Source organism: Dama dama, chromosome 13, assembly GCF_033118175.1.
Source record: "Dama dama isolate Ldn47 chromosome 13, ASM3311817v1, whole genome shotgun sequence".
Lineage (NCBI taxonomy): Eukaryota > Metazoa > Chordata > Mammalia > Artiodactyla > Cervidae > Dama > Dama dama.
This window is the reverse complement of record NC_083693.1, coordinates 63,568,670-63,596,141: the sequence shown is the minus strand read 5'-3', so window position 1 is coordinate 63,596,141 and position 27,472 is coordinate 63,568,670. Positions and strand designations below refer to the sequence as shown.

The 27,472-nt window shown below is 34.7% G+C and overlaps 1 protein-coding gene across 3 annotated transcripts in view; it reads left to right on the top strand.

Moving 5' to 3' along the window:
• Nucleotides 1-27,154, top strand: part of PPP4R3A (protein phosphatase 4 regulatory subunit 3A) — a 35,193-nt gene extending 8,039 nt beyond the window's left edge. The window contains exons 2-15 of one of the 3 annotated variants that reach the window (XM_061159297.1): nt 2,222-2,277; nt 5,162-5,260; nt 8,778-9,395; nt 12,514-12,591; nt 12,673-12,789; nt 13,216-13,332; nt 15,044-15,175; nt 15,277-15,379; nt 16,836-16,994; nt 22,053-22,222; nt 23,076-23,218; nt 23,874-24,064; nt 24,470-24,696; nt 25,883-27,154. In XM_061159297.1, the coding sequence (XP_061015280.1) occupies nt 2,222-2,277; nt 5,162-5,260; nt 8,778-9,395; nt 12,514-12,591; nt 12,673-12,789; nt 13,216-13,332; nt 15,044-15,175; nt 15,277-15,379; nt 16,836-16,994; nt 22,053-22,222; nt 23,076-23,218; nt 23,874-24,064; nt 24,470-24,696; nt 25,883-25,993 (2,321 nt within the window). In that variant the 3' untranslated portion in view covers nt 25,994-27,154. The other 2 variants (XM_061159296.1, XM_061159298.1) reach the window with 2 other exon arrangements.
• Nucleotides 27,155-27,472: the final 318 nt, after the last annotated feature.

Below are 27,472 nucleotides of genomic sequence, written 5' to 3'. Positions count from 1 at the left end.
ATGTATGTACACATACTTGTGTGAGCATATGTTTTCATTTCTCTTGTATATACCTAGAAGTGGAATTGCTGGTAACTCTTAACACTTTGAGGACCTACCAGATTTAAGTAGATGCCTTTTTATACACCCACAAGAAAAATGTTTGAGGGTTCCAATTTCTCCACACAGTTGCCAGCTCTTGTCATTATCTGTCTTTGATTATAGGCTCCCTACGTGGTGTGAAATGGTTATCTTTTCTTGGTTTTGATTTGCATTTATCTAATGAATAATGATGTTGAGCATCTTTTCTTGTTACTGCCATCTTCTTTGGAGAAGTATCTGTTCAGAACCATTGCCCATTTTTAGATTGGGTGTTTGCAAGTTAAGTCACCACAACTTGGCAAATGCTGATATTTTACTTATATATTCAGTACCATTTAGCACCATTATGAGTACATGGTAGTGAAGGGTCAGTAAATTACTAACACAAGACAGTATCAAAATTAGTAAATGAATTTAAAGCAAAGCTAGTTCAATTTGGAAATGTTAGCGCACCTTTTTCTCAAGTGTCTGGTCACTATTTAGAATGGATAAAACAGTTGTTAAATGTAATAGGAGAGGAAAGCCTTGGATGAGAGACAGCTGCAGAGAAAATGCTTCTTAAGTATTTTGGGCCAGAACTTGTCTTTAAACTGGACTTGGTTGATTCCAGCTTAAACACAATTTATACCTCTCCAGGCGGAGAGGTATAAATCTAGTTTTAAAATTTGTTCTTTGTGAAGACATACAGATGGCCAACAGGCACAAGAAAAGATGCTCACATTGCTAATTAGAGAGATGCAAACAAAAACACCAGTGAGATATACCACCTTACACCAATCAGAATGGCCATCATCAAAAAAATCTACAAACAATTAATGCTGGGGAGGGTGTGGAGAAAAGGGAACCCTCCTACACGGTAGGTGGGAATGTAAATTGGTGCAGCTGCTACTGGAGACAGTATGGAGGTTCTTCCCAAAAAAAGGTGAAAATGGAGTTGCCATATGATCCTGCAATCCCACTCCTGGGCATGTAACTGGAGAAAACTATAATTGGAAAGGATATGCACCCTAGTGTTTATTGCAGCACTATCTACAATAGCCAAGACATGGAAACAACTTGTTCATAGGAGGGTAAATGGATAAAGAAGATGTGGTCGTATATACAATGGAAATACTACTCAGCCATTTAAAAAAATAAATAAAATAATGCCATTTGCAGCAACATGGATTGAAGAGATTATCATAGTAAGTGAAGGTAAGTCCAACAGAAAGACAAACACCATATGATATCGCTTATATATGGAATCTGAAATATGACACAAATGAACTTTTCTATGAAGCAGATTAATAGAACGGACTTGTGGTTGCCAAGAGAGAGGAGGGTAGAGGAGGGATGGGCTAGGAGTGGGGGGGTTAGCAGATGCTGACTATTACAAATAAAATGAGTAAACAGCAAGGTCCTATAGTATAGCACAGGGAACAATATTCACCCCATGATTAAATCATAATGGAAAGGAACATGATAAAGTGTGTGTGTATATGTATATATTTATATAATTGAACACTTGGTTTTAATACCCTGAGTCTTATGATTCTGTGATACTGCCAGGGGAAAAACAGATACGAGCAAATTAAGCTTGTTCTGAGAAGTAAATTGATAGTTTGAAGATGGAGAAGTTTGGTAATTCCTGTGTTAAACAAAAATATAAGATTTTCTGAAGGTGAATCACAATTTGGGGATGTACTTGGTCAATGAATCATCCCTGATGTTTTCAAACTTTTATCAGTAAATTCTTATTTTAGCCAGATTTTATTTACAGTGCTAATTTGCGTGTTTTATTTGCATTTCTCTCAATAATGGTGTATATCAGAGATTTAATCCCAGATCATCTGGCTTCACATTGTGCTATTTCCTTACCTGTACTGCTCAGGAGTTGTTAGATCTCTGTTACCATCCAGTACTCACTCTTTAGTTGATTGTGTCTGTCTTGTTAAAAGTAAACATGTATGAAGTGAGCATTTCTTAGGTTTTAGGCTATTATATTTAAATTCGTATTGTTTTAAAGTAATATTTCCTGTACTGAAGTTGTATGCGCATCAGACATTGAAAAAGGAAATGTGTGTGTATGTAAGGGAATAATACAGTGTTGCTGCTTTGCAGTTACATAATGGAATGTGTGTGTTTTTTCCCTCTTTCCTAGGTTCTCTACTTTTAGAATCCAAAATAAATCCAAATACTGCATACCAGAAACAACAGGTAAAATTTTGAAGATGATGTGCTTTATCTTGAATATTATCCTCTTGGTTTGGTGATTAAAGGAAGATTTACCATCTGATTCCTTACAGTGAGAAATTGGAGCAGATTACATGTTTTGCCTATTTAATTCCAAAATACAGTTTCAGATATTTGACCAGCTGAGCCTTATTTCTCACAAGTTACATCTGAAATAACACAATTTTCTCTCCTAAAGAGAATTTAAAAAGTGACCACTGGTGAAATAATCAGCTCCTTCCTTTGCTGTTGTGAATGCTAGTAGTGCCGGAGGAACATTCCTATCTCTATACAGCAACTTGGTATGAATATGAATCTGATTTCTTACATAGCCTGAGCAGGACCTTATAATGATGTAACAGTTTTTTAAGAACTTTCAGTTTGAGTAAACTCTCTTGTACCCTTCTGATGCAAGAGATATCTGAAAGGAAACCTTTCAGTGCCTACAAGCACTGTCACCAAAATTGGTGTTTATTCAGAATATACACAGATAGATAATACTGAATTCTCTACAAAGCCACTGAAATTATCATCAGGCTCCTCATTGCTCTGAAGGTGCAGATATAAAATAACTTAAAAAATATTACCAACACATTTATATATATTTATTTATAAATGATTTATAAAGTGCTTTTTCATTGACCATTGAAATACTATTAGAGGGAGGTTAGTTTTACTTTGCATATTAGATGATACCTAAAGTTTGTGATTTGCTTGAGGTCACACAGATAATACATAGGAAATTTGATATTTACTCCTAAATTTATTTAATTTTATTTTATTTGTCCAACAAGCATTGGTACAATATGAAATATTTTCTTGATGGTTTAATGGTCTATTAACACTATTGTATTTGTTGTTCCTAAGAAAACTTTCAGGTTCTTTTGGAATGGCTGGAGACTAGAGTATTTGATTTTGATGTTCGATATACTTAAACTCGCATTTTGAGGTTTCAGTCGGCTGAATAGTAAAAGCACATCCTTAGAAAAAGAAAAGACTGAATTTGTTTTGAGGATGAATGAACAAATCTATATGTTTTAACCTATAGTTGTTGGATGATAAGGAAGATGATTTGGTGAAAATTAGGCTCTTCAAGGAAAACAGAGGAGCAGTCCCTAAAAATTTTCAAACTTAAAAATTTGTCAAATGAGTAATTAAGGGCATATTTCTAGCTGTGCCCTGATTAAGCCTCCAGATGATTCTGAATATACACTGTAGCAGAACAGTTGCTTCTAGTTGTATTAAACTCATTACTAATGTGGTGGTGGTTTTAGACTTCTTCCAGTGAATCTTATGTTAGTACCAGTTTTCAAAACAGTATGTATTATCTCACTTATTTAAAGACAGACTGAGGCTCAGGGAGGCCACCCAGCTGAATAATTTCTGCCGTGTTGATCTTACACTGTTAATGTAAATTATTTTGAGTTTGAATAGCTACTCAGTCACTGTGGAACAGATTGCTTGCCTGGGATCTCTAGAAGTTCTTGAAGGTAATAAAAAGGACTCTTTTGAGTTCTTTTTTTAAAAATTCTGAGTAAGACTTGTGGATTTATCTTGTTAGTAATGCTGCACAACCCAGTCAGGATCATTTATGTACTTCTGGCTGGCATCACTTTAGTTCAGTAAGAGATTATTGGCCTCATGATTGATAGTTAAATAATTGAATAGAATTTATATGAAGTTTAGCAGACAGATTTTTGAACATGGGATCCGTTTGTGTACAATCAAGTGTCCTTGCCAAGGTAGTAAAAAGTATAAGAAATAATAGATCCTTTAAGATACCTTAAAATACAGTTAGGTTTCCTCTTCAATACGGAATCTTAATCATTCCAACCAGATGCTCAGCTCACTTTGGCTTGGCTTTTTTCACTTATTAATCAGTTTGAATTATTTTTCTTTATATAGTCATTAAGTTTGAAGGGGCTTCCCTGTTGGCTCAAATGGTAAAGAATCCGCCTGCAGTGTTAGGAGACCCAGGTTTGATCCCTGGGTTGGGAAGATTCCCTGGAGAAGGGAATGGCAACCCACTCCAGCATTCATGCTTGGAGAATTCCATGGACACAGGAGCCTGGCAGGCTACAGCCTGTGGGATTGCAAAGAGTCAGACACAACTAAGCGACTAACACAAGCTTGAAAAGATATCTTAAACCCCATAAATATTATACCATGCATATTGTAGAATACAGACTGTACTACAGCAAATGTAAAGTGGTCTTGGCATTGTGATTGTGGTGTCTTGTTGAGATTACATCTTTAGTAAGAACTGTTTATTAAACTTACTGTCATAAAAAAAGTCAGTATGAAAAATAAAGGGGTGCTAGGAGCATCTTGCTTCTTGAATGTTGGTAAAAGTTTAAAAAAAACCTCTGTCCAGATAAATGCTCACATATTACAAATTTAACTGCTAATTTGAAGGATGTTACGGGCCTCAAGTGCCGCAGGTAAAGAACACTGGATACTGACAATTAGGAGGAGGAATTATGTTTATTTTATTAATCCCATCCTCCTAATATACCCTTGTTATTAAAATACTCAGGACTTTCTCTTTGGCCATTTTGACTAGAGCATAAAATGTGACTGAATGTGCAAGCAAACTGACATAACTTTAGTTTGTATCTTTTGACACATTTGGATTGTGTGCTCAGTTGTAGTGCTTTTCATATATTGGTTCAACTTTTCTTTAAGGAGAACGTTGTTTTCATTTTATAGATTGGATAAAGTGTAAAAGAACTTTGGAAATGACTAATATCAATGTTGCAAAAAATAAAAATGAGTACTATTCTCATTTCCCTATTGCTTTGTTCATTTGCCTTTAAAGTAGTTTGTGGTAATATATGTTAATCGTTCAGACTTCTTTTTTTCTCTTAAGGACACTTTGATTGTGTGGTCTGAAGCAGAAAATTATGACTTGGCCCTCAGCTTTCAAGAAAAAGCTGGATGTGATGAAATTTGGGAGAAGATATGTCAGGTAATTTAAAATTAGAAAATTAACGTGCTTTCATTTTAAGCGTTTTGTTTTTTGCTGTGCTTTAAGCTAATGCCTCATACTTTAAAATGCAGAGACACATTTCATATAGATTAGTGCTATCTGTGAAAAACTTGATTTATAGGAAAGCACAGTTTATTGACACCAGCATACCCAGTCCAGACCTTTGCTGAACTCCAGAGTTTTATTTTCACCTGCCTTTCAGAGCTGTCCTCCATGAGTGCTACTAGCATCTCAAATTCAGTAGTCTAAAACTGAGCATAATCTCACTGAGATTTGTTCATTCTCCTCTCTCTCTCATCTCAGTAAATGCCATTCAGTTGCTGAAGTCAGAAACATGTTTATCCTTCCTTCATCCTCTCTGTCCATTCAGTCCTTAAACTCTTAAGTCTTCAGTGCGTTCGTTTATCTTCATTTTTACTGCTATTGGTTTTCTAAGCTACCATCATTTCTTGCTTGGTTTATTGCATTCATCCCAGATCTACACAGCTAGAGTATCTTTTTTGAAATGGAAGTCTGATTATCTTACTCTTTGTTCAGTAACTTCTTGTGACTCTTGACTATCTCTTCAGTTTCATCATTTTTGTTCTCAATTGATTCCAGAATTCCTTAGTGGAATTCCTAGTACCTCAGTCTAGTGGTAATATCTCCACAGTCTTTTGTGAATGGTCATTGATAATGCACTCTAGTGGCTCAAGCTGTTTTTTCTTATTAAAGACTCATGTAGACCATTATATCCTAAAGATACTTTCTCTATCTTCACGTTTATTTTATCTGGAGAAGAAATAACTTTCAGCAGATTCTTTAATTCATTGGTTCTCAAGGTGTGATCCAGCAGGATGAGCATGACCTGGGATCTTACAGAAATGCAAATTATGAGACCTCCATCCCAGATCTGCTGAATTAGAAACTCTATGAGTAGGTACCAGTAATTCTGTTTTAGGTAGGTATCAGTTTTAATAAACCTTCTGGATCAGATTTTCTCTGTTTAAAGGGTAAGGTAGTAAATATTTTAGGCTTTGTATACTACACTGTTTAACTACTGTTTAGCTACTCAGTTCTGCTGTTGTACTGAGAAAGTAGTCATAGACAACAAACGAATGAACATCGTTCTCTTCCCAGTAAAATTTTATTAACAGGTAGTGGGCCAGGTTTGGCAGTTGTCTGTCAGTGCCTGTTTCAGGTGACTCTGGTGAACCATGACATTTGAGAGCCACTACCTTAATAGACTATGGAAGCCTGTGTTCTTGAGACACAGGTTTTCCTTAACTTGCAAAGTTTATTTCTGCTATATCATTCTACTCAACTGTGTTGCATAAATTAACCTGTTTAGTTGTCCCTTTCCTTCTCTTAACAGGTGAAAAACTAACAAATATGTATTTATGCCATCTTCATGTTTTCTTTGCTTTCTGCCCCATGCAGTTGTTTTTATAGCATATTCCTCTAGATTTTGTCATTTGTAGTTCTCCCGTAGAAAGAGATGAAATTGATGAGCTCAGGGTGGTGCTGAAAGTATCTGTTATTCACACAAATCTTGTTTCCTCTTCACTTACCTGAGATGAACAGTCCCACCCTGCACACAGTCTTTTATTAGGCTAGTATTTAACTCAGACCTGGACTCAGTCTGTTACTGTCGGGCCTGGGTCTTCTTTAAAATTCTCAGACCTTTATTATACTTTTCCTTAGTCTGTAACACCATAAATTCTTCATTTTCTCTTGGGACACTTGTAGTACTTGTATACTTTTCTCTATAGTAACATTCCTGAGAATCATGCCTGCTTTGTTGTTTTTTTCTGATATAGTTACATAGTTCATGTTCAAAGTGTCATTTCTCAGTGACTTTTATGATCCTGATTGCACATCTTTTATGGTCTTCACAGTCTCATTTTCTTTATATCCAGATTGACTTCTGAGATATATCCTTTCTCCAGGAAAGCTCTTTCTTCTAGCTTAGCCTTGTTTCCTTTTTAAATTTTCATTCTCAAATTGCTTCTGTTCTGAAAGCAAGACTGAAACATACTTGTCAAATATTAGAATTTCACCTCGTTTCCCTAAGCAGATCAGATTCCTAAACACAGGCCTTTTGGATTACCTGTCGAGTCTTCATATTTGTGAGTTCACTCAAGAAGATATCATTTTCAGTACAATTACAGGCTCTCATCCCTTTTCATTTGGTTTTGTAATCAGATGCCTACCATGTTTCTATAGGTAAAGCCATAGCTTGAATATTAGGAGTCTAAAGCTGTGGTGAGACCTTGTGTAATTTCAAAAATCCAGAGCCAACTTGAGACCATGCCAGGTACAAGCTGTGAATGTGCCTGGCCTCCTTTTAGAGGTTCTGCCCACTGGATTAAGGTCAAGATGGTGTCACCTTGCAGCATATTTCAAGACTTAGTCCAGGTCTTCTTCCCTTCTGATACTCATCAACATCTCTTGACCATTCTAAGCAACTTAAGTTTGTTTGTCATTTCATATGAGGCTTATTTTTTCCATCCCTTTGCCATTCAGTTTGGCCTTTTGAGCTGGTTTAATGCCAGTGTCAGATTATAGGGCCAAGAGAGCACAACTCATCTCATTCCAAAATATTTTTTGTCTTTGACCTTTTGTAAAAAGTTTCTTTTACCTTAAATTATATTTAATTATGAAGACTTATAAGTTAGTTTTTTATAATTAGAGTCCCTACACTGACATAAGGTTGGGATTTATGACAAACTTTAGAGCTTCTAGGGGATCATGAAAGGTAAAGGTTTGGATGTGTAGAAAGGAAAACTTCATGGTTTGGTTACTTAACTTTAAGCAGGTATTCTCAGGGCATAGCTCTACTACATATAGGTTACGTTCCTTTTTGTGTGGTTTTATTTTTATGTGGGTGCACTTGTTCCAAGCTCATTTGTTCTGAATCATAGTTTTGGGCTAGCAGCCAGCATTTATACCAGATCAGTGACCCACTTTGGTCCAAAGCCAGTTTGTATGTGCTCTTTTCCTTTGGTTTCTAAATTAACTGATAGTAAATATTTTTCTATTGCCTGCAATGATAACGTATTTTCTATGGTCACAGCATTTGTTTGAATTTTACTTAAACTTTAAAGAGTTTAATGGATGTACCATAGCATAATGCTAGGAGTGTTTCTGGGGTTTGCCCTGGTCTGTTGATGAATGGGTGTTTTACCATCAGGCCTCTTTATTATGGGTCTGCAGGGCACTCTTAAGTAACAGTCACTGATACTTTAGTGGATCTTAGAATGTTTCCACTGCTGATAAACCTTGTACTTATGAGGAAGCTCATTACATTTCTGAACTTTGAACTTCCTTCCTTAAAATCAAAAGTGTGTATTATTTATAGAAATGTGCTTAGAAAAGCAGGCATTTGTGTCAAGTTTGAAGAAAATTCTAATCTTGAAAATCATCATTAGAGTTTGGTTATATGTTTCTTATATCTAAGAATATCATTTAGATTTGCTTTGATTATACTTCAGCTATTACAAATATTGTTTAATAGGTTCAAGGAAAGGACCCATCAGTGGACATCACTCAGGACCTTGTAGATGAGTCTGAAGAGGAGCGTTTCGATGATATGTCATCACCAGGTTTAGAATTGCCATCTTGTGAATTAAGTCGTCTTGAGGAAATTGCAGAACTTGTGGCGTCATCCTTACCTTCTCCCCTGCGTCGTGAAAAACTTGCACTAGCACTGGAAAATGAGGGTTATATTAAAAAGCTCTTAGAGCTTTTTCATGTGTGTGAGGATTTGGAAAATATTGAAGGACTGCACCACTTGTATGAAATTATCAAAGGCATCTTCCTCTTGAATCGAACTGCTCTTTTTGAAGTTATGTTCTCTGAGGAATGTATAATGGACGTCATTGGATGCTTAGAATATGATCCTGCTTTATCACAACCACGAAAACATAGGGAATTTCTAACAAAAACAGCCAAGTTTAAAGAAGTGATTCCCATATCAGATCCTGAGTTGAAACAAAAAATTCATCAGACGTACAGAGTTCAGTATATACAAGATATGGTTCTACCTACCCCTTCAGTCTTCGAAGAAAATATGTTATCAACACTTCACTCCTTTATTTTTTTCAATAAGGTAGAAATTGTTGGTATGTTACAGGTAAGTTAGATCATTCTTTATTTATTTATTTTTTTCTGCTTAAAAAGATGCCCAATCAGGAAAAATTTTCTGTTCCTTTAGGCACTTAAGTTGAATTTTATTTTTTGTTTAAAGGTATTTACTTTGATGATATTGCAAGAAATTATATATAATACTGTGGGACACAGAAGGTTGTGTTTGGATTAAGGATAATAAAGGTGATTTTTAAAAAAATCTAGCTCAAAGAAATTATAGGGAAAGGATCTTAATGAAACAATTGAATGTAATTTTAGGGATATTAAACTATCAATTAGGCATAAAACCGAATAGATTGGAACAGGAAAGAAAAAATAGAAGCCAAGAAATATATCATTAAATATAGAATACAAATTCTATAATATTTGGAGAACTCCGGGGTAATTATTTACTAAAGGTCTAGCTTTAGGGTCAAGAGAATATAGAAGAGGCTGGCAGGTTACAGCTGCCTGTCTCCCTACCAAAAGGCATGCTTTTGTAATGGATGAGAGTATGGGGAGGTTAGACTTGTATTTGAGTTTCAGCTCTGCCTGTCACTTAATAGCTGTGTGACTTGGGCAACTTCCTTAATCTCTTAAAAGCTTCAGCTTCTTAATCTTAAGGTTGGTGATATTAGTATCTACCCTATAAGGTCATCTGAAGATTAAATAAGATGCATGCTTGTAAAACATTGAACATGATACAAGACTCTTGAGTATTATTTTAAATATCTACTAATCGCCTATTAAACCTAAACTCCAAATTTTCTTTTTATAGTATGCCCAGTCTCTCAGGTGTGGTGTGTTAGGGTGCTTGCATCAGAACTACCTAGGATGCATCCTGGATTCTGCACAAAACCCACAATCCAGATCTCTGAGCTGGCTGGTAATCTGCATTTGTAGCGGCCCCGAAGTCAGAGAATCTCTCAGTAAATGATCCCATGGCGCATGACTTAGTCTAGTCCACTGAGACACGCCTTCACGGTGTCAAGACGTGTGAGCTGCACACCCTGTGTGCTGTGATCCCACCCAGAATCCTGGGACAGTAACACACATGCGATGGGATTGGAGAGCTCTAAGACCTCACCCCAGATCTACAAATAGAACAATTATTTGGAACCTGGATTTGCTATATTAAAAAATGAAGCGAATAAATGTCAGCAAGAGCTGCTTGGTAGCCTATGTTATGAATAAAACTGTAAATTTAATTTTTGTCTATTCCTTTTTAGAAAATTGCTATATTTTCAGTGATCCTGGTTTTGTCACTATATATATGTGTGTGTGTGTGTGTCTGTGTCTATATATATATATATAGTGTGTATATATATAGACAAAACCATATATATATAATACATACATGCATATGTATACATAAACACACGCATACATACACATATATATGAATTCAAATAGAAAGGTCAATATTACCAAAACTGCTTTTCTGAAGCTAGTGATAAGCCCAGTTGACATTGACTAATTTGACCTACTTTTCATTCAATACGAATAATACAAGCAATACAATTTGGTAACTACAACAGTATTCCTCTACTTAGTGTATTGTGATTGATAATGGAAGAAGAAGGGTTCTGGTACTAATGTTCATTTGTTTTTTGATAAGGAGGTAGTTTTTGCTAGCTACCTAACAGATCCTTTGTTCTCGTATAGTTTTGATTCCTGGTTTCCTTGGATAGTCCTAAGTGCTATTGGTCCTTTTATTTAGCTCCACATAGTTCTGTTTGTTTTGTTTCACAGGGATCTGTCACTTGTTTTTCTTGGTCTTCATACCAGTAAAATGCCAGTTTTACACATTAAGTATGAATAATTTCAAGTTAAGTTTTGTTTCCCTGCAGTATGCTCTGTAAAATGCTGACTGCCAGTGCTGTAGTCCTTCTGTTCTCTTGTTGCTGAGCATTTATATCCAAAGTGCTGCTGTGAAGAAAGAAGAGTTTTACGAATTTTTTGACAAGGAGTAATTAAAGCAGGTTCTTACCCACCTTGTACATGGTCATAAGCCTTACCATTGACTGGTTATATACTATGTAATACTGTGGAGCGTTCTTAATTCTCTATACTTCGCAGAAGTGCAGAGATTGTTTTTTAATCATTAGATTTTTATTTGGGATATATCCGAAGTGGATCTTGATATTGGATGCCATTTGAGGTATGGCATATGCACTGTAGAAGTAAAGGTGGGAATACCTAGTATCACAGAGTGTTTCTTGGGCACTTGCAGCAGTGAGTATGGGGTTTATAAACTAACGGGAGGTGACTCAGGCATGACTGTAGGGCATGTATTACTGAATTTACTTCTACTTGATGTGGTAGTATGGAATTAAAACAAAATTTTAACTAGTGGCAGAAAAAAATTGAACAGGCAGTCAGGAAGGTTCTACCCACCTCCCTGCTAACTGTGATTGGGCTTTGGGCAAATTTCTTAATTGTGTCTCAATTATAAAGAGGTAAGAATAGGACAACATATGTTATTTCCAAGTTCTGTCCTCTTAACTTACACATGCTCAGATTAGTATCCTATAAGAGTATCATTTGACTCATTTTCAGAATAATTTGATTATGTGTTAAATTACTGTGTATGTGAAAATCTTTAAATAATGTTTCTTTAAAAGTTTTGAATTTAGCTTTTTAAGTAATTGAATAATTTCTGTTTTTAAAATGTGAAGGAAGTTTTGTCTTCATTTGAGAGGTTATAGAACCTTAACTTCTAAGGTTAAGGTTTTGAAACCCTACGAGTGTATAAACCCTATGAGTGTATAAACCATGTTTGTTTTTGTAAATAAAGTTCTAAACACAGCCATACCCATTCACTGACATTGCCTATGGTCGCTTCCTGACATAACAGTGGAATTGAGTAGCTGTGGTAGAGAATGCAAAACCTAAAATATTTATAATGTGGCCCTTAAATAGACAGGAAATAGAACCTTGCCAAGATACAAAGGATATCCTTATAAATCCCCAATTTATTCTTTAATAGTTTTTTTACTTTTCTTTTAAAAAACAGCATTGCCAATACCATCTCCCCTTTTCTAGTTATTACAATTTATATCTTCTATAATAGCATCTTAAAAGTAATTCTTACTATTAGCATAATTTATCCTTTGATTTCACAGGAAGATGAAAAATTTCTGACAGATTTGTTTGCACAACTAACAGATGAAGCAACAGATGAGGAAAAAAGACAAGAGTTGGTAAGAAATTTGATATTATGAAGGGCATGAAGCTAAAACAACATACCTTTTATAATTACTTACCTTTTTTCTTAATTTCAGGTTAACTTTTTAAAAGAATTTTGTGCATTCTCCCAAACGCTACAACCTCAAAACAGAGATGCTTTTTTCAAGACTTTGTCAAACATGGGTATATTACCAGCTTTAGAAGTCATCCTTGTAAGTTTATTTCTCCTTATACTTAATTCCCATTATATTTTTAATCCACAAAGTACTGTATTTTTTATGTAACATGCAACTATTTGATTATAGCCAATATTTAATATCAGTTGAGTATTACATAAAGTTAAAAAGCTATGAAGTCCTAGTATTAGATAGCCTGTAACACAGTACTGAAAGGACACTCACAGGAGTTTTCCATATTTTTAATAATTTGTTAACTTTGCAGCCTATTCATTGAAATGTTAAAGTAGAAAAATAAATAGGAATAGAAAGTATAACTATCCATAGAACAAGAACTTTACATATGGCAGAATTTCCTTGACCTCCCTTTTTTTAATTATTATTATTTGTTAGATTTTGGATTTATATAGCTGCAAGTTTTGTGTTTTTATTATAGGAGAAATAAGTGTTTTTTATCTGCAGGGCATGGATGATACACAGGTGCGAAGTGCTGCTACTGATATATTCTCATACTTGGTTGAATATAACCCATCCATGGTACGAGAGTTTGTCATGCAGGAGGCACAACAGAATGATGATGTAAGTAAGAAGTTAACAGAGCAAAAAATAACCAACAAGGTAAATATTATTTGCGCTAATAGTAAGTATTTATACATGGGGAGCTTTAACTATATTTATTATTCATTTCTTAAAGATTTAAATAATTAATGTTTGAGAAAAGTATAGCCATAATATCCTGACTTATTCTCCTAAATTTGCTCCTGTCTCAGTCTATAAATTGTCTTACAGCAGTTATTTGATAATGCTCAACTTAAATTTCTTTAAAAGTTTTTGAGATGAAAAAGTTTTTGAGATGAAGTTTCTTAATTCTGAAATTAACCTGCTGTGTTGTGTTGTTTAAATCATTTAGTCAATAAATTGTTCTTCTCTTTGTGGAATTATGAATAATTTCCCGAGGAAAACATTGGTTTTGTTAGGGAGAGAGTCTCAAAATCAATAAGAATGATGAGGCATGCACACACACCCTGTGTGTGTGTGTTACACATCTCCTGTAACACCTTTCAATTTCAGAGTCAGTTAGAGTGTATCCTGGTGATGTGAAAGGTGCTTCCAGAGTCTGTGGTACATGGTGTATCTGGAAGCACTAAGTGTGTGTGCTCTGTTTTCAGATAATTAAACCAATGATCCTGAGTTTTTACTTCCTCCTTCCTCTATAAAATCTTGAAAGTGCTTTGTTACTTAAAAATACTATCCTGCCCTGAATTCCTTCTTAAGGGATGAGGTAAAAAAGACATCTCTTAGAAAAAACATATATGCAGAATTCCAGCTTATCGTATTTTTAAAAAATAGAAAATACTTTTTACTTTTTAAAAAGATCTTAATGTGATGTCAAAATGAAGTGGAATGCCTAGAAACTTGTATATTTAATAATTTTACAAGAAAATTATAGTGTCAGGGTAGGTGCAGGAAGTGCCAGGTTGAACTGTTTAATATTATATTTTGCTTTTATAAAATAGTCCTATCTTGAAAACCTAAATAAACATATAGGTTTTTTAAGGACTATTATTGTTAGCCGTGTAAGCCACTAGTTGAGCACACATCGGTGTACTTTATTCATGTGCTGTAGTCTTCTTGATTCCCAGTCTTGAACATCATTTCCATATACTGTCTGCATTTTCTCCTTGTCGGTCCTACTACTGCATATATAGGCATGAGCAGAGATTTTCTCACTGAATCCCTCAGTTTTTATTTACTATATGAGCCACGAAAACCAATCATAGTAGAGCATCAGGAAAATTAACAGTCAGTTTTCTGTGTCATTTGGAATATCTATATATGTTCTCCTGTGTGCTCTCTAAATAACATAATCCTATTTCCTCCAATTTGAGACATTTAGGTATCAGCTATTTTTTCCTTCAATTTATTTTAAATGGAAACTTTACATCATTTCCATAAATGGAGAACAGATACAGTTAGTATTTGCCATAAATAGAAGGAATCTATAGCAGTGAAGGAACAATAGTATAAATTCTAGCTAAACATTGTTTTAATCAAGGGGATTTAAAGATAATAGAGAAAGGAACTTCCTTTTTGTTTTGGTACTGTTTGTGTAATGTGCCTATACCATACTTAGGGAAACTGCTCACTATCCTATCCTATTAAGTCAGTCAAGTATTTGGTTTGCAGTTAACAAAATATAGGCGTAATGCAGTAGCATATGTCATAGTATGTATTCTTTCCATTCTCTCCTATAATAAGTGATCCTTATTATATGCATTTTTCTCAACAGGATATTTTGCTCATCAACCTCATCATAGAACATATGATTTGTGATACAGACCCTGAACTTGGAGGAGCAGTCCAGCTTATGGGCCTGCTTCGAACATTAGTTGATCCAGAAAACATGTTGGCTACTGCCAATGTAAGCCACGGGCATTTTTCTCTTTTTCATGCTAGTATAATTTTTATTGCGGGTAGGAACCAGTGCAGTTAAAATTCATGAAAGTGTTTTTGATTCCTTAGAAAACAGAAAAGACTGAATTTCTGGGTTTCTTCTACAAGCACTGTATGCATGTCCTTACTGCTCCCTTACTGGCAAATACAACTGAAGACAAACCTAGCAAAGGTAAGATAATATAGTTTGGTAGTTAAGTTCTTTGTTCTTGAATTCTGAAACTCAAAAAGTTGGTGTTAATGTGTATTAGTCGCTCAGTCATTTCCAACTCTTTGTGACCCCATGGACTGTATGTAGCCTGCCAGGTTCCTCTGTTCATGGAATTCTCCAGGCAAGAATACTGGAGTCGGGTAGCCATTCCCTTCTCCAGGGGATCTTCCCAACCCAGGGAACAAACCCAGGTCTCCTGCATTGTAGGCAGATTGTTGACCACCTGAGCCACCAGGAGGTCTACTAATATATTTTCAAAACAGGTAATGTCAAGATAAATTTCTTTTTTTAAAATGTTATAATCAGACGTAGTAGAACTGTGAAAGAAGATACCAGAGATAATTTATTGCCCTCAGAGTTTTAAAACAATTTTTTTGTTAAAGCAGGATTTGTTTAGTTTGTATTTACATATGTGAAACAAATGGAAGTAATTATTAGAGGATTGATTTTAAGTTATTTGTACTTCGGACATGTAGATAGAGCAAAGCTTGTGCTCAGTTAAACTTTTTTTTTTTTTGGCACTGAGGATTATTCCAAGTTAGGATTATTTATTTCTGCATTTTATTCCTTTAGCCTGTGTGTGTGTATGTGTGTGAGATTTAGAAAATAACAGTAGTTTTAGGGTCTACGTTGAGAAATTCCTTATTGAAGCTTTGACAATAAGTAATTTTGTCATATAAGTTAAATATGCTATATTGATAATTCATAATACCACTTAGAAAATAAATGTTAAATTTACACTTTTTTATGACTCTGGAAGTAAGTCTTAGGAACACAATATATAGTAGGTAAATCTTGAGGCTTCCTTCCAAACCTACATGTTTAGTTCACCAAACATTTATTGAGAGCCCTCTGTGGGAAAGGCACTGTGCTAATCTTTAGGGGTTAAATGAAGGAAATTAAAAAAAAATGTGTAAAATACTTTTGGAGGCTTGCTGCCTCGTGAGGAAGATAAACCAGTGATTAGACTATAATGCAGTGTGGACTCAGTAACATGGAGTAAAAGGAGGTACAAATCAAGCACACGAATCAAAAGAGCAGAGAGAGTAGTTCATTAAAGCTGGATGATGTCGGGTAGGACCTCCTGTGATATCTGCATCTGCTGAGGGACATGGTAAAAGACATTGTAGAGCATTCTCACGCTTGGGAATAAAGCAGATCTAATAGATTTGTATCCCAGTTGCCTTACTAAAAACATTTCACACCTGGGTCTTATGACACTAATACTTCAGAGTTGTTTAAATTAAATGTGAAAAAATGGAAAGCACAGTTCTTGGCACGTGGTAGGCATTCAGTAAGTGTTAAGTTTCCTTTTCCCTAATTTGAACATATTTGGGTTAATAGAAAGGATTTTATTTGATTGAAATTTGGGGAAAAAATGAATATAAGCCATTAAGTATAATTGTGTTTTGTTCAGATGATTTTCAGACTGCCCAGTTGTTGGCATTGGTATTGGAATTGTTAACATTTTGTGTGGAGCACCATACCTACCACATAAAGAACTACATTATTAACAAGGACATCCTCCGGAGAGTGCTGGTTCTTATGGCCTCGAAGCATGCTTTCTTGGCATTGTGTAAGTGTTGCTTCTGCTGGATTACTTATTGTCTCTGTAATATTGTGTTATCTTTCAGTCTTGTTGCCTGAGAAGAAAAGATCACTGATTTCAGGAAACCTAGGTTCTAATACTAAACTACACTGATAACGTACTTTTGCTACATTTTGAGTGGTGATTTTCCTGATTCTTCTTTCAGTGTACAGTAAAGATCTTAGAGTATAGCTACAAAATATATTAAGGTATTATATTATTAAAATGACACCTTAAATCATTTTATTACCTTATTTATTTTTTACTTAATATATATGGCATGACAGTCACAAATTAGACACTCTTGTGAGACTAGCGTCTCACACTGTCCCAAAGAATATATTCATAATTTGGGAAACATAGCTAATAGCACTGAGTTTCCAAAATGCGTTTTTTTCTAAGTTACAGACTGCCTAGCACAAATGTCTACAGATGGTCCATTCATTAATTCCACAAATGTTTTCCCCCTTGATTTACTGAGACATATTTGACATATTACATTGTGTTACCTCATATATTTTAGAGCAGGGGTAACAAACCACAGCTGTGGCCAAATCCAGTCCGTGGTCTGTTTTGCACAATTTGCAAGCTGAAAAAAATAGTTTTATGTTTTTAAAGCATTGTTGAAATAATAAAAAAAGCTACAGAGACCATATGTGCCCACAAAGCCTAGAATCTGTATTCTGTAGACCTTTATGAGAAAGGTTTGTCAACTCTTAGAGCAACAACAGTCTTTTAACAAGGCTGTTCTAGTTACATGTTTTTCAAAAATTGACTCACTGTATTCATATAGTTTACTGAAGTGAAACATGTTTCTGAATTATAAATTAATCTAGAATATTCTTGTAGCAGTCAGCCTTCTTTGGTAAGTTGGCACACCAATTTTAGGGTACACTAGAGGCTCAATAAGAGATGTTTGTTGGTAACTCTTTTGGTCTTTTGGTTTTTATGGGTAAGTTTGGTTTATAAACTTACTTACATATAAAATTATATATAAACTATATAAAGGCATTGTAATTTAAAAAAAAAAGGCGTTGTAATCATCCACTAGTTAGAGGCCTGAACATAAACATCTGTTTTTGCTATCTTTTTTTACTTTCATTTTAAATTACTTTGCTTGGGAATTCCCTGGTAATCCAATGGTTAGGACTCCACACTTTCATTGCCAAGGGCATGGGTTCAATACCTGGTTGGGGAGTTATGATCCCAGAAGCCATGTGGTATGGCCAAAAAAAAAAAAATGGTTTTGCTTAATTAATTTTAAAAATATGCTTAAATTTAAAAATGTTGTTATAAGGATACTCCTGACGTTAACTTACAGTGTCAACATTTTATCTTTAAAACAATATTAAAAATAGAAAGTTTAATGAATTTTTCTTAGAAGGAAACCTATCAGGGTGACAGTTGTTATAGCTGAATTATCTAGTATACATTCTGCAGTATGTACTGAGAACATATGTGGTCAGATCTTTTTAAGCCAAAAGGAATATAGTGCATATAAAGAAGGGCTTTTAAACTCATACTCATTGTCCTTATAAACCTATCACAGGAAAAGTGAGAGTCCCAAAGCAAGTTGAGAGGGAGTTAATAAACACCTCTTTGAATTGTTCTTTCACATCTGGAAGGTCTTATTTGAGTGTGGGAAAGGGAGTTTCAGCAGATGGGACAGAATGGAAAAACTGAATGAATAAATTAATTAGTTTTGTTTCAGTAAATTTAACACCTATTACCATGTTTTATTGATTCTAAGATATGTATTGATACTCATATTGAGTCTTAAAATTAATGACATGTTGTGATTAGTAGTTTTTTTGTTTTGTTTCCTTTGTAGTAGAAAAGGTTTTTAATCAGTGGCATCTTAGATTTGTTGAAGGATGGTACATACCTGGTATTAGGAAAAAGATGATTAAGACCTATAGACTCAGCTGTCAGTTGGCTCAGAGTTCATTAGGAGGAGATAAAACCAAAACAACAGCATTATATCAAGGTGTTTTTGGATGTATAGTGAAAATGACTTACTCTACCTGAATGAATCTTGCAAAAATGAGTAAAATAAGTTGTGTCTTGATCATGAGAGAGGGTGACATTCTTGGTTGAATACATGATTCAGATGAACAAATGTTAAGTGTGATGTGTTGGTGGTTTGGTATAGGTGGAATATGTGAGTCAAGTGGAAGAGTGGCAGAAAAGGAAAGGCCTTTTCTTATAGGCCTTCATCTTGTTATTTTGCTTAGAGTACTGCAAAGAAAAATATCTCACAGTTTGATGAGAACTATGAGGAGAATCATGACTGATTAATGAGTCTGTATTGTAGGAAACTAAGCATGCTCACAAAAATCTAAGTTTTGTTTTATTATTGTTAATATTTTCCAAACCAAGTTAGGCTATCATTGATTAAACCTTACCCTTTCTTAAATAATTCTCAGTGTGGCTCTTTCCAGGATTGAGAATGAGTAGCTTCTAAAAGAAGATGCCAGTCACTAGGAATGCATTCTTTAGAACTGTCTATACAGTAGGAATTTTTATCAAGAATTTCTAAAAGAGTTAGCATAAATTTGAGATTTAAGGTGTTTTCAGTCTTAGAATAAGTATATTGAAATATTAAGTATGGTTTGTTTGTTTGTTTTTTAAGGGAGGTTTTATAAGTAAATTTAGATGCCCCATTTGTAAAGACAGACATTGCTTACATTTTGAGGACTTTGCATTTTTTATATTTGCTGGTTCTTATTTTTTTCCTTATATTTAAAGACAACATAAATCTGTGGGTGAGAACAGCAATTCTTTTTTTTTTTTTTTTAGAACAGCAATTCTTACCTAGTCCTTATACATTAGATATGTTTGTGTGAGTATACACACATATACACACCAGTTTTATCAGTCTTGGCCTTTTCCAGATTCTTGAATTTTACACTGTAGCTTTTTAGCTCATACCTTTATGTTATCTGATTGTTTTTATTTAAAATATGAAAATTTATATGAAGAATGAAGTAAAGAAAATTTTCATGGTAGATGATTTAGTCAACTATCATTAGTTACATGTGAGGCAAAAAGTTTCAAACTTACATAAGATCTCATGTTGTATAAGGTAAGATTTATTATTTCAGAGATGATTAACACTGAGCGTTAAGAGATCCCTGGCATGCTGATACAGGTTAGAGATGTGAGTGGAAGCACAGTGCCACTTGTACATTGAAAACCTTCCAGCTGCGCTGATTGGACTTACCCCAAAAGCTTTCTCTACTCTCCTTTGAGCAGCTTGACTTCATAGAACTCACTGGTAAATTTTTAAAAGTAAGCTTTCATTCAAGAGCAAGAATAGTGTTTGGATATTTTTCATGCAAGTTTCTTTTTGGGGAAAGGTATGGGTGGAAATAACACAATTCTTAATATAAATACATAAGGGCAAATGAGGAGCAAAACAAAAAAGCCCATTAGAATCATTCTATCCACCTTAGCAGTTTCTGAACAAAACTGCTTTTGAGGAGATGGCAGTGGCACCATCTGCATACTCTGTCTTAGTGAATTCTAGGAAGGGAGTTCTTTTCACGTACCCAGGAAATGCATGCAGACCACGGGGTTTAGCTAGTGTGTGTTATGGTAGGACACAAGTCTCCAAAAAGCCTGCAAAGTTGGAGTAACAGTTTTTAAAATAATAACACTTGCCTTAATTACTAAAAGCTTAAAATTTGGCCTATTAGCATGAGTTCTGATTTTTATTCTGACAGATGGAACTGCCTAAGTTCCTCTGTCAAGCAACATTTTTAAAAAGGCTCTCAAAACTCATTGTTAGGCTTTGACTTATTATCACAAAGAAAGATGACGCTTATTGTTTAAAATGTTTTATTTCACCATGCTTTTGTATTTGAAACTATTCAGTAGTTTAAAAATACTTTTAAACTATTTTGAACTCCCTGCCCAGTGTTTCTCTTTAGTAAGAGACACTCTTAAATAAGCTGGATTGTTAAGGCAGTTTATACTCAACTGTACCTAATTGGGCATTCACTTGTGGACCTCTTTTCTGCCAACTAAAGAAAAATTGAGCTGCTTTACTCCTCTGCCTTCCTACCCAGAAACCGTGTCAGCATGGTTGCCTGGCTACCTGCTCATGAAGGACTTGATTAATAACAAATTGGCAATTTAACGAGCCACTTCCATGATCTCCAAAGAAACCAAAATACAAACACAATATTTAATCTTGCCAACCGAAGACGATGTGACTGCATGAAGTGAGTATGCTTTTTTGAACTGTTTACAATAACTGGGGCATTAACTTACTGATAATTACATTTAGGTGAAGAGGGCTTTGTTGAAATCTAGCTGTCTGAGTATATTTGGATCTTGATGAATGGTGACTTAAGTAACTCCCCATACTTCAAGATGTAAATATACCTTTTAATCTGTAAGTTAAAGCCTAATTAATTGTAAAAAGGAAAACTAGGGAAAAAAAGCATACTCGCTGCAGCAAGCATAGAGGACCACATTTTAAAAGCATCCTCTAAATTGATTCCTAATCTATGGGAAGGCAAATTTGGGGTCCTACAGATTTCTGTGGGGTTATGGCATTTCTGCAAACACATCCAAATACAAACCAATGTAAACCCATTAACCCTGATAGAAAATAATAAGAGTGTCCAAAAATAAGATCAAATTATAGAGTGGATTGCCCTAATATTTCTTCTATTGTTCTGAAGGTATATACAAAAGGTTACATTTGGAATTTTCTCATCTACAGTAGTATGATAGGTTAATTCATTCATTAGCCCAGTCTTATTTCTTACTTCAGATATAAAATACATCTTGGTAATTAGTAACTTAATTCCAGAATTTTTCTGGCTAAGACTTGCGTTCTATGATGACATACACTGCTTTTAGAATACATTTTTCTGATAACCCTTTTGTAATCTTTTAGGTTCATACTTCTGGAAGCAGTAACTTATTACTGCACGAAGAACTATGTTTATTAAATAGTTTTATTTGGGTAAATTTGTAATTCTAAAATACGAAAATACGGTATGTGATTTGAACAACAATACCTCTGTGTTTCAGGTGCTCTTCGTTTTAAGAGAAAGATCATTGGATTAAAAGATGAGTTTTACAACCGCTACATAATGAAAAGTTTTTTATTTGAACCAGTAGTCAAAGCATTTCTCAACAATGGATCCCGCTACAATCTGATGAACTCTGCTATAATAGAAATGTTTGAATTTATTAGAGTGGTAGGTTCTATGCTTTTTAGTTAGAATTTTGATTTTGTTTGAGAAAATCTAATAAGCATTATTGTTATTTTGGCTTTTTTGAGATTATATTTGGAGAGAATTTTTGAAAGGAAACCAATGTTACCAAAAGCTTATGAGAGATTCAATTCCAACTAAGAAAAAAAATAATCTCTCTCAGCAGCTATGAATCCTTTATAGAATAGTTTGAAAACTGATATAATACTGTCATGTTGGTCATTTTAAGAAAGCGAAATTATAGTTGACATAGTATTTGGATGTGTTTTTATTTAGTTTTTAACTTTGAGGTTTTCTGGATTTTTCTTGACATTCCTCCGTATGTTTCTTAAGAGCAAAAACTTGATTCTTTGGTGATATAGTATGTTTGCAGTTCTCAAGCACTGGTGTGTCTCAATTATCTGTGGCATGCTTTTTTAAAAAATTATGGTAAAATATACATAACAGAATTGGCCCTTTTAACCCTTTTTAAAGGGTGCAGTTCAGTGGCATTAAGTGCACTCACATTGTTTTGCAGTCATCACTGCCATCCATCTCTACCACTGTTTTGTAGTGTGATTTTAAAATATATTTGCTCAGCCCAGACTTAACTGAATGAGAATCACCTAGGGTGGGACCTGGGCATTTACTTTGGAAAGAGCCATGGATAATTCTGAGGTGCACCAAAAGTTGGGGGATATCTAAGTATGTTATGTCCATTTTCATTTGTCCCTAAGATTGGATAACAATTTTACGAAATTACTATTCTGGGAGAGTTTATGAGTTCACTGCAGTTAAGACTCATATTTTGCTAAAATAACATTTTCCCTATCATTTTGTATTACAATTCTTTTTATAGGAAGATATAAAATCATTAACTGCTCATGTAGTTGAAAATTACTGGAAAGCACTGGAAGATGTAGATTATGTACAAACATTTAAAGGATTGAAACTGAGATTTGAACAACAAAGAGAAAGGCAAGATAATCCCAAACTTGACAGGTAGATTACCACATATTTGAACCTATTCAGGTTTATGGTGGCAGCTCTTTTTTGTTTGTGTATTATTTAGCTTGGCAAGGGAGGGGGAAATAAACAGAAGTTGTATTTTTCTCTAATGATCAATGTAAATGTTTTCCTGACAATGTTAGGTGGATATCAATATGACCTGTAGACCTATCTTAGGCATATATATCCAGTTAGACAATGCAAAAGAAAAGAAGCAAAACACTGATATGACAATAAGGCTATTTTTTGTGTCCAAAGTAAAATCAGATTATTAGCTTTTCTTTAATGTTACAAATTATTTTAATGAAATTGTGTAACTTTTTCCAAAATACCTGAATTCACATACTTGTGGTATATTTTAAAATACATAAATTAAGACTTATTAATTCCTAGTTTAGTAACTGATCTGTAACAGTACAATTTTGATAATAGGAATTTTGATTCCACTAATTAACACTAGATATGGTAGAGTGTAGTTTCTTGTTCTGTGCTGAGTCAAATCTGTTTTGGTTTTTTTCCCCCCACAGCCTCTATGTCTGTGAATCTATAATATTCCATTAATCTATTAAGACTGTAATTTGGGACAATATTTGAAGACTAAAAAGTCTTTATAAGTCTGTTCATTTTACTTTCTTCTCTTTGCTCACAGTATGCGTTCCATTTTGAGGAATCATCGATATCGAAGAGATGCTAGAACACTAGAAGATGAAGAGGAGATGTGGTTCAACACAGATGAAGACGACATGGAAGATGGAGAAGCTGTAGTGTCTCCATCTGACAAAGCTAAGAATGATGATGACATTATGGATCCAATAAGTAAATTCATGGAGAGGAAGAAATGTATGTTGAAAAGATGGGCAGAGAAAAATGAAGGCTTTCTCACTCTAGGTTTATCCTTTTTTTCTTGACAGAGTGATTAGTATCTACTTTGTGTCACAACAGATTTTAAAAGACTTGCTTTTATAGACTTTGATTAAATAGCTCTGTTGTGAAGGTATTAGACTAAATTTCCTTCATCTGACTTGCATAAGATATTTCAGGAAGGGTAGAACACTGAAGGTTTCCTTCCTTTTCTGGATAAGGGCGCTAAGTATTTTGCTAAGCTTTGTTCATAAACTGAATTTCAGTGTTGCTCTCTTGCAAAGGAGTAAGCTAGTTAATTATTGTGTTTTAGAGCCACCTCACTTGGAGGTATTTTAAAAGATGAGTACGGGTGACAACTATTGACAATATTCTCATTTTTAGTAAAAGAAAGTGAGGAAAAGGAGGTGCTTCTGAAAACGAATCTTTCTGGTCGGCAGAGCCCAAGTTTCAAGCTTTCCCTCTCTAGTGGAACAAAGACCACCCTCTCCAGCCAGTCACCTGCAGCAAATCTGCCTGGTTCTCCAGGGTCCCCTGGATCCCCAGGGTCTCCAGGCTCTCCTGGATCCATCCCTAAAAGTACATCTCAGACGGCAGCTATTACTACCAAGGTATGTTTCAGCTTTCTCAACACTGATTGTCATGACTTGGACACCTTTCAGTTACTGTCTTTTGGAACTGATTTTAACATTTGCGAACTAGAGAAAAATTCTCCCACCAGGAGCTGAGAGATTTCTGAAAGTTTTTACGACCCATATAGAAATTTGAGTATATTCTTATTTTGGCTATTTGCATTGTAGAATCTTAGGCTCATACTTGTATGTGTCGAAACATTTACAGAAATTTTAAAGTTTATTATTTTATCAATTTTCCCAATTAATACCCAGGAAAAGACTTCATGGGGAGAAAATAATTTAAATATCTGGATACTCTTTTTTTTTTTTAAAGCAAGGTTTATGAAAAAGAATTAACTGTCTACTATCACAAACATTTCATTTAGGAAGGATCAAAATTTTACCACCAAAATATGGGATAAACATAATCTCTGAATAAAAACCAATTTTTTTGGCCACCTTATGTTTCCCTGGACTAAGTTAACACAGTGGCATTTGGGATTCATTGATCTACATCAGGTCTGACATGAGCCACAGTGGTTTCTGGTGAAGGAGCAGGGCCTGGATGAAATGAGGAAGGAACAGGGCAGAATTACATTCCTAGCCTCTGAGAGTCTGTCTACCCTCATTTCTGCCTGTCTACCCTTATTTCTAGTGGTCTGTTTATTTTCTGTGGTTTTAATTTTGATACTGTGGAGACTGTGTTAAGAAATTTTAATGCATTAAGTCTTAAAACTTAAATTTTGAATTTTAAATTCAGTACTTAGTATTTATCTCCCACGTGGTTTGCAAGGATCATGTGAAAGTGTTAAGTTTCTCAGTCGTGTCTGACTCTGTGACCCATGGACTATATAGCTTTCCAGGTTCCTCTGTCCATGGGGTTCTCCAGGCAAGAATACTAGAGTGGGTTGCCATTCCCTCTCCAGGGGATCTTTCCAACCTAGGGATTGAGCCTGTGTCTCCTATATTGCAGGCAGATTTCTTTACCATCTGAGCCACCAGGGAAGTCTCATCAACTGTGTAAAATTTTATCATGGAAAACTTGGGAAATATGTAATAAATTTCAGCTCCATACAGTCTCGCCTCCCAGAAATAACCAGTTTGTATATTGGGGTGGGGGGATGCCCTCACTCAGACTTAAAAAGTGTAGTCTTTTCTTGAAATAACCCTTATTTCTGAGCAGGGAGGCCTCGTGGGTCTGGTGGATTATCCTGACGATGATGAAGATGATGATGAGGATGACGACAAGGAAGACACTCTGCCATTGTCAAAGAAAGCAAAGTTTGAGTCATAATGGTGGCAACTGCTTGTGATCAGTACCTGTCGAGAAAACTGGTTCTCTACCCCTCCCCACTACAACATCTACAACAAAGCAGTGGTTTCTTGTGAATGACTGACACCCGGATCAGCTCGCACACTTGACTTCTGCTCATCAAGTGCCAATTCAGTGGAGCAGGAGGAGGGGACACTACACATTTAGGGGAAAGACTTACGCCTTTTGAGCTCTCCAGCTTGGACCACACATTGCCCTTTTCTCAGGGAAGGAAATGGAAACAAAAAGCCAACAGGGCAGGGGTTTTGTAAGTGGAACTCTGGTTTGACTGGTCAGTTGCTACAATCAGAACATGCTTTCTCGGACCATGTTTGAGACTCAGAAGAATAGGCTTTTCTGCCATAATTCTTCACTAGTTAAGAATGCCAGCAGTTTCTTTGTATAAAGAGACCTGCCTTTAAAATCGTACATTCTGAACATTTTAGTCAAGTTACAACAGGTTTGGAAAAACTTCTTTGGGGGAGGGGCGAATATAAAGTTTCCTCTTTTTTATCTGTTCCCTTTGCCCTTCAAACTGCAGATTTTTTTTTTTTTTTTTTTTTTTTAAGTGGGGATTTGTCCCTACTTGATTAAAGATTGAGTGGAATTCTAGATGTGGTCATTTGTGTCATAATTTTTTTGTTTCATTTTGTTTTTGATTTTTTTTCTTCTCTGAGTGTATGCTTAGTTGTTGAGTATATATATTTGGGACCATTAAAATTTTTTTTGATGTAATATAACCTAACGTTGTGCTGGTACCTGTTTTACCATGTGTAATTTTTGTTCTACATTTCTTAATTTGTTTAGAGTTTTATGAAAGATGGTATAGTTTTTATTGACAAAAGCAGAGTAATCTTACAACTATGTGCATACAAAAAGCAATACTATTTTGTGACTAAATATTTTATATTAAAATTTACATCAGCAATTGTCTTGAGAATTCAGGGAAACAGAATGGAATTTAAAATTTCAACAGTTTTGTTAAACCTAGAAACGTGAAATTAGTATTCCAAAGAGATTCTGAAATTTCATATCTTGGGGAAAAATGATGGTACATTAAATCAAAATTGAGGATGAATGATTTAAGAATAACATACTGACTTTTGAATAATAAAAGAAAAGTGAAGAGTAAGAGAAACTGTATTAGTTGTATCTTTCTTTTTCTTTTTTTCAACTGCTCCCTTTGGAATACCAGTTGGAATTGTAATTGATGGTTCCTAAATAAATACCTGGCCAGAGGACCATCAGATACCACTTTATTAACAGTATTTTTTAAATAGGTTCTTGTTATTGTCTTAGGTGTGCTAAAATTTTAAGGAAACACAAATATCTCAGTTCCACCTACTTTCACTTTTTTAAAGTGAAGATTTTAGAACTTATGGAAGAATGTATTTGCAAATGTGAATAAAAATTCATATCTAGGAAAAGGATACTATTTTAAGTATCACATACTTTAACTGG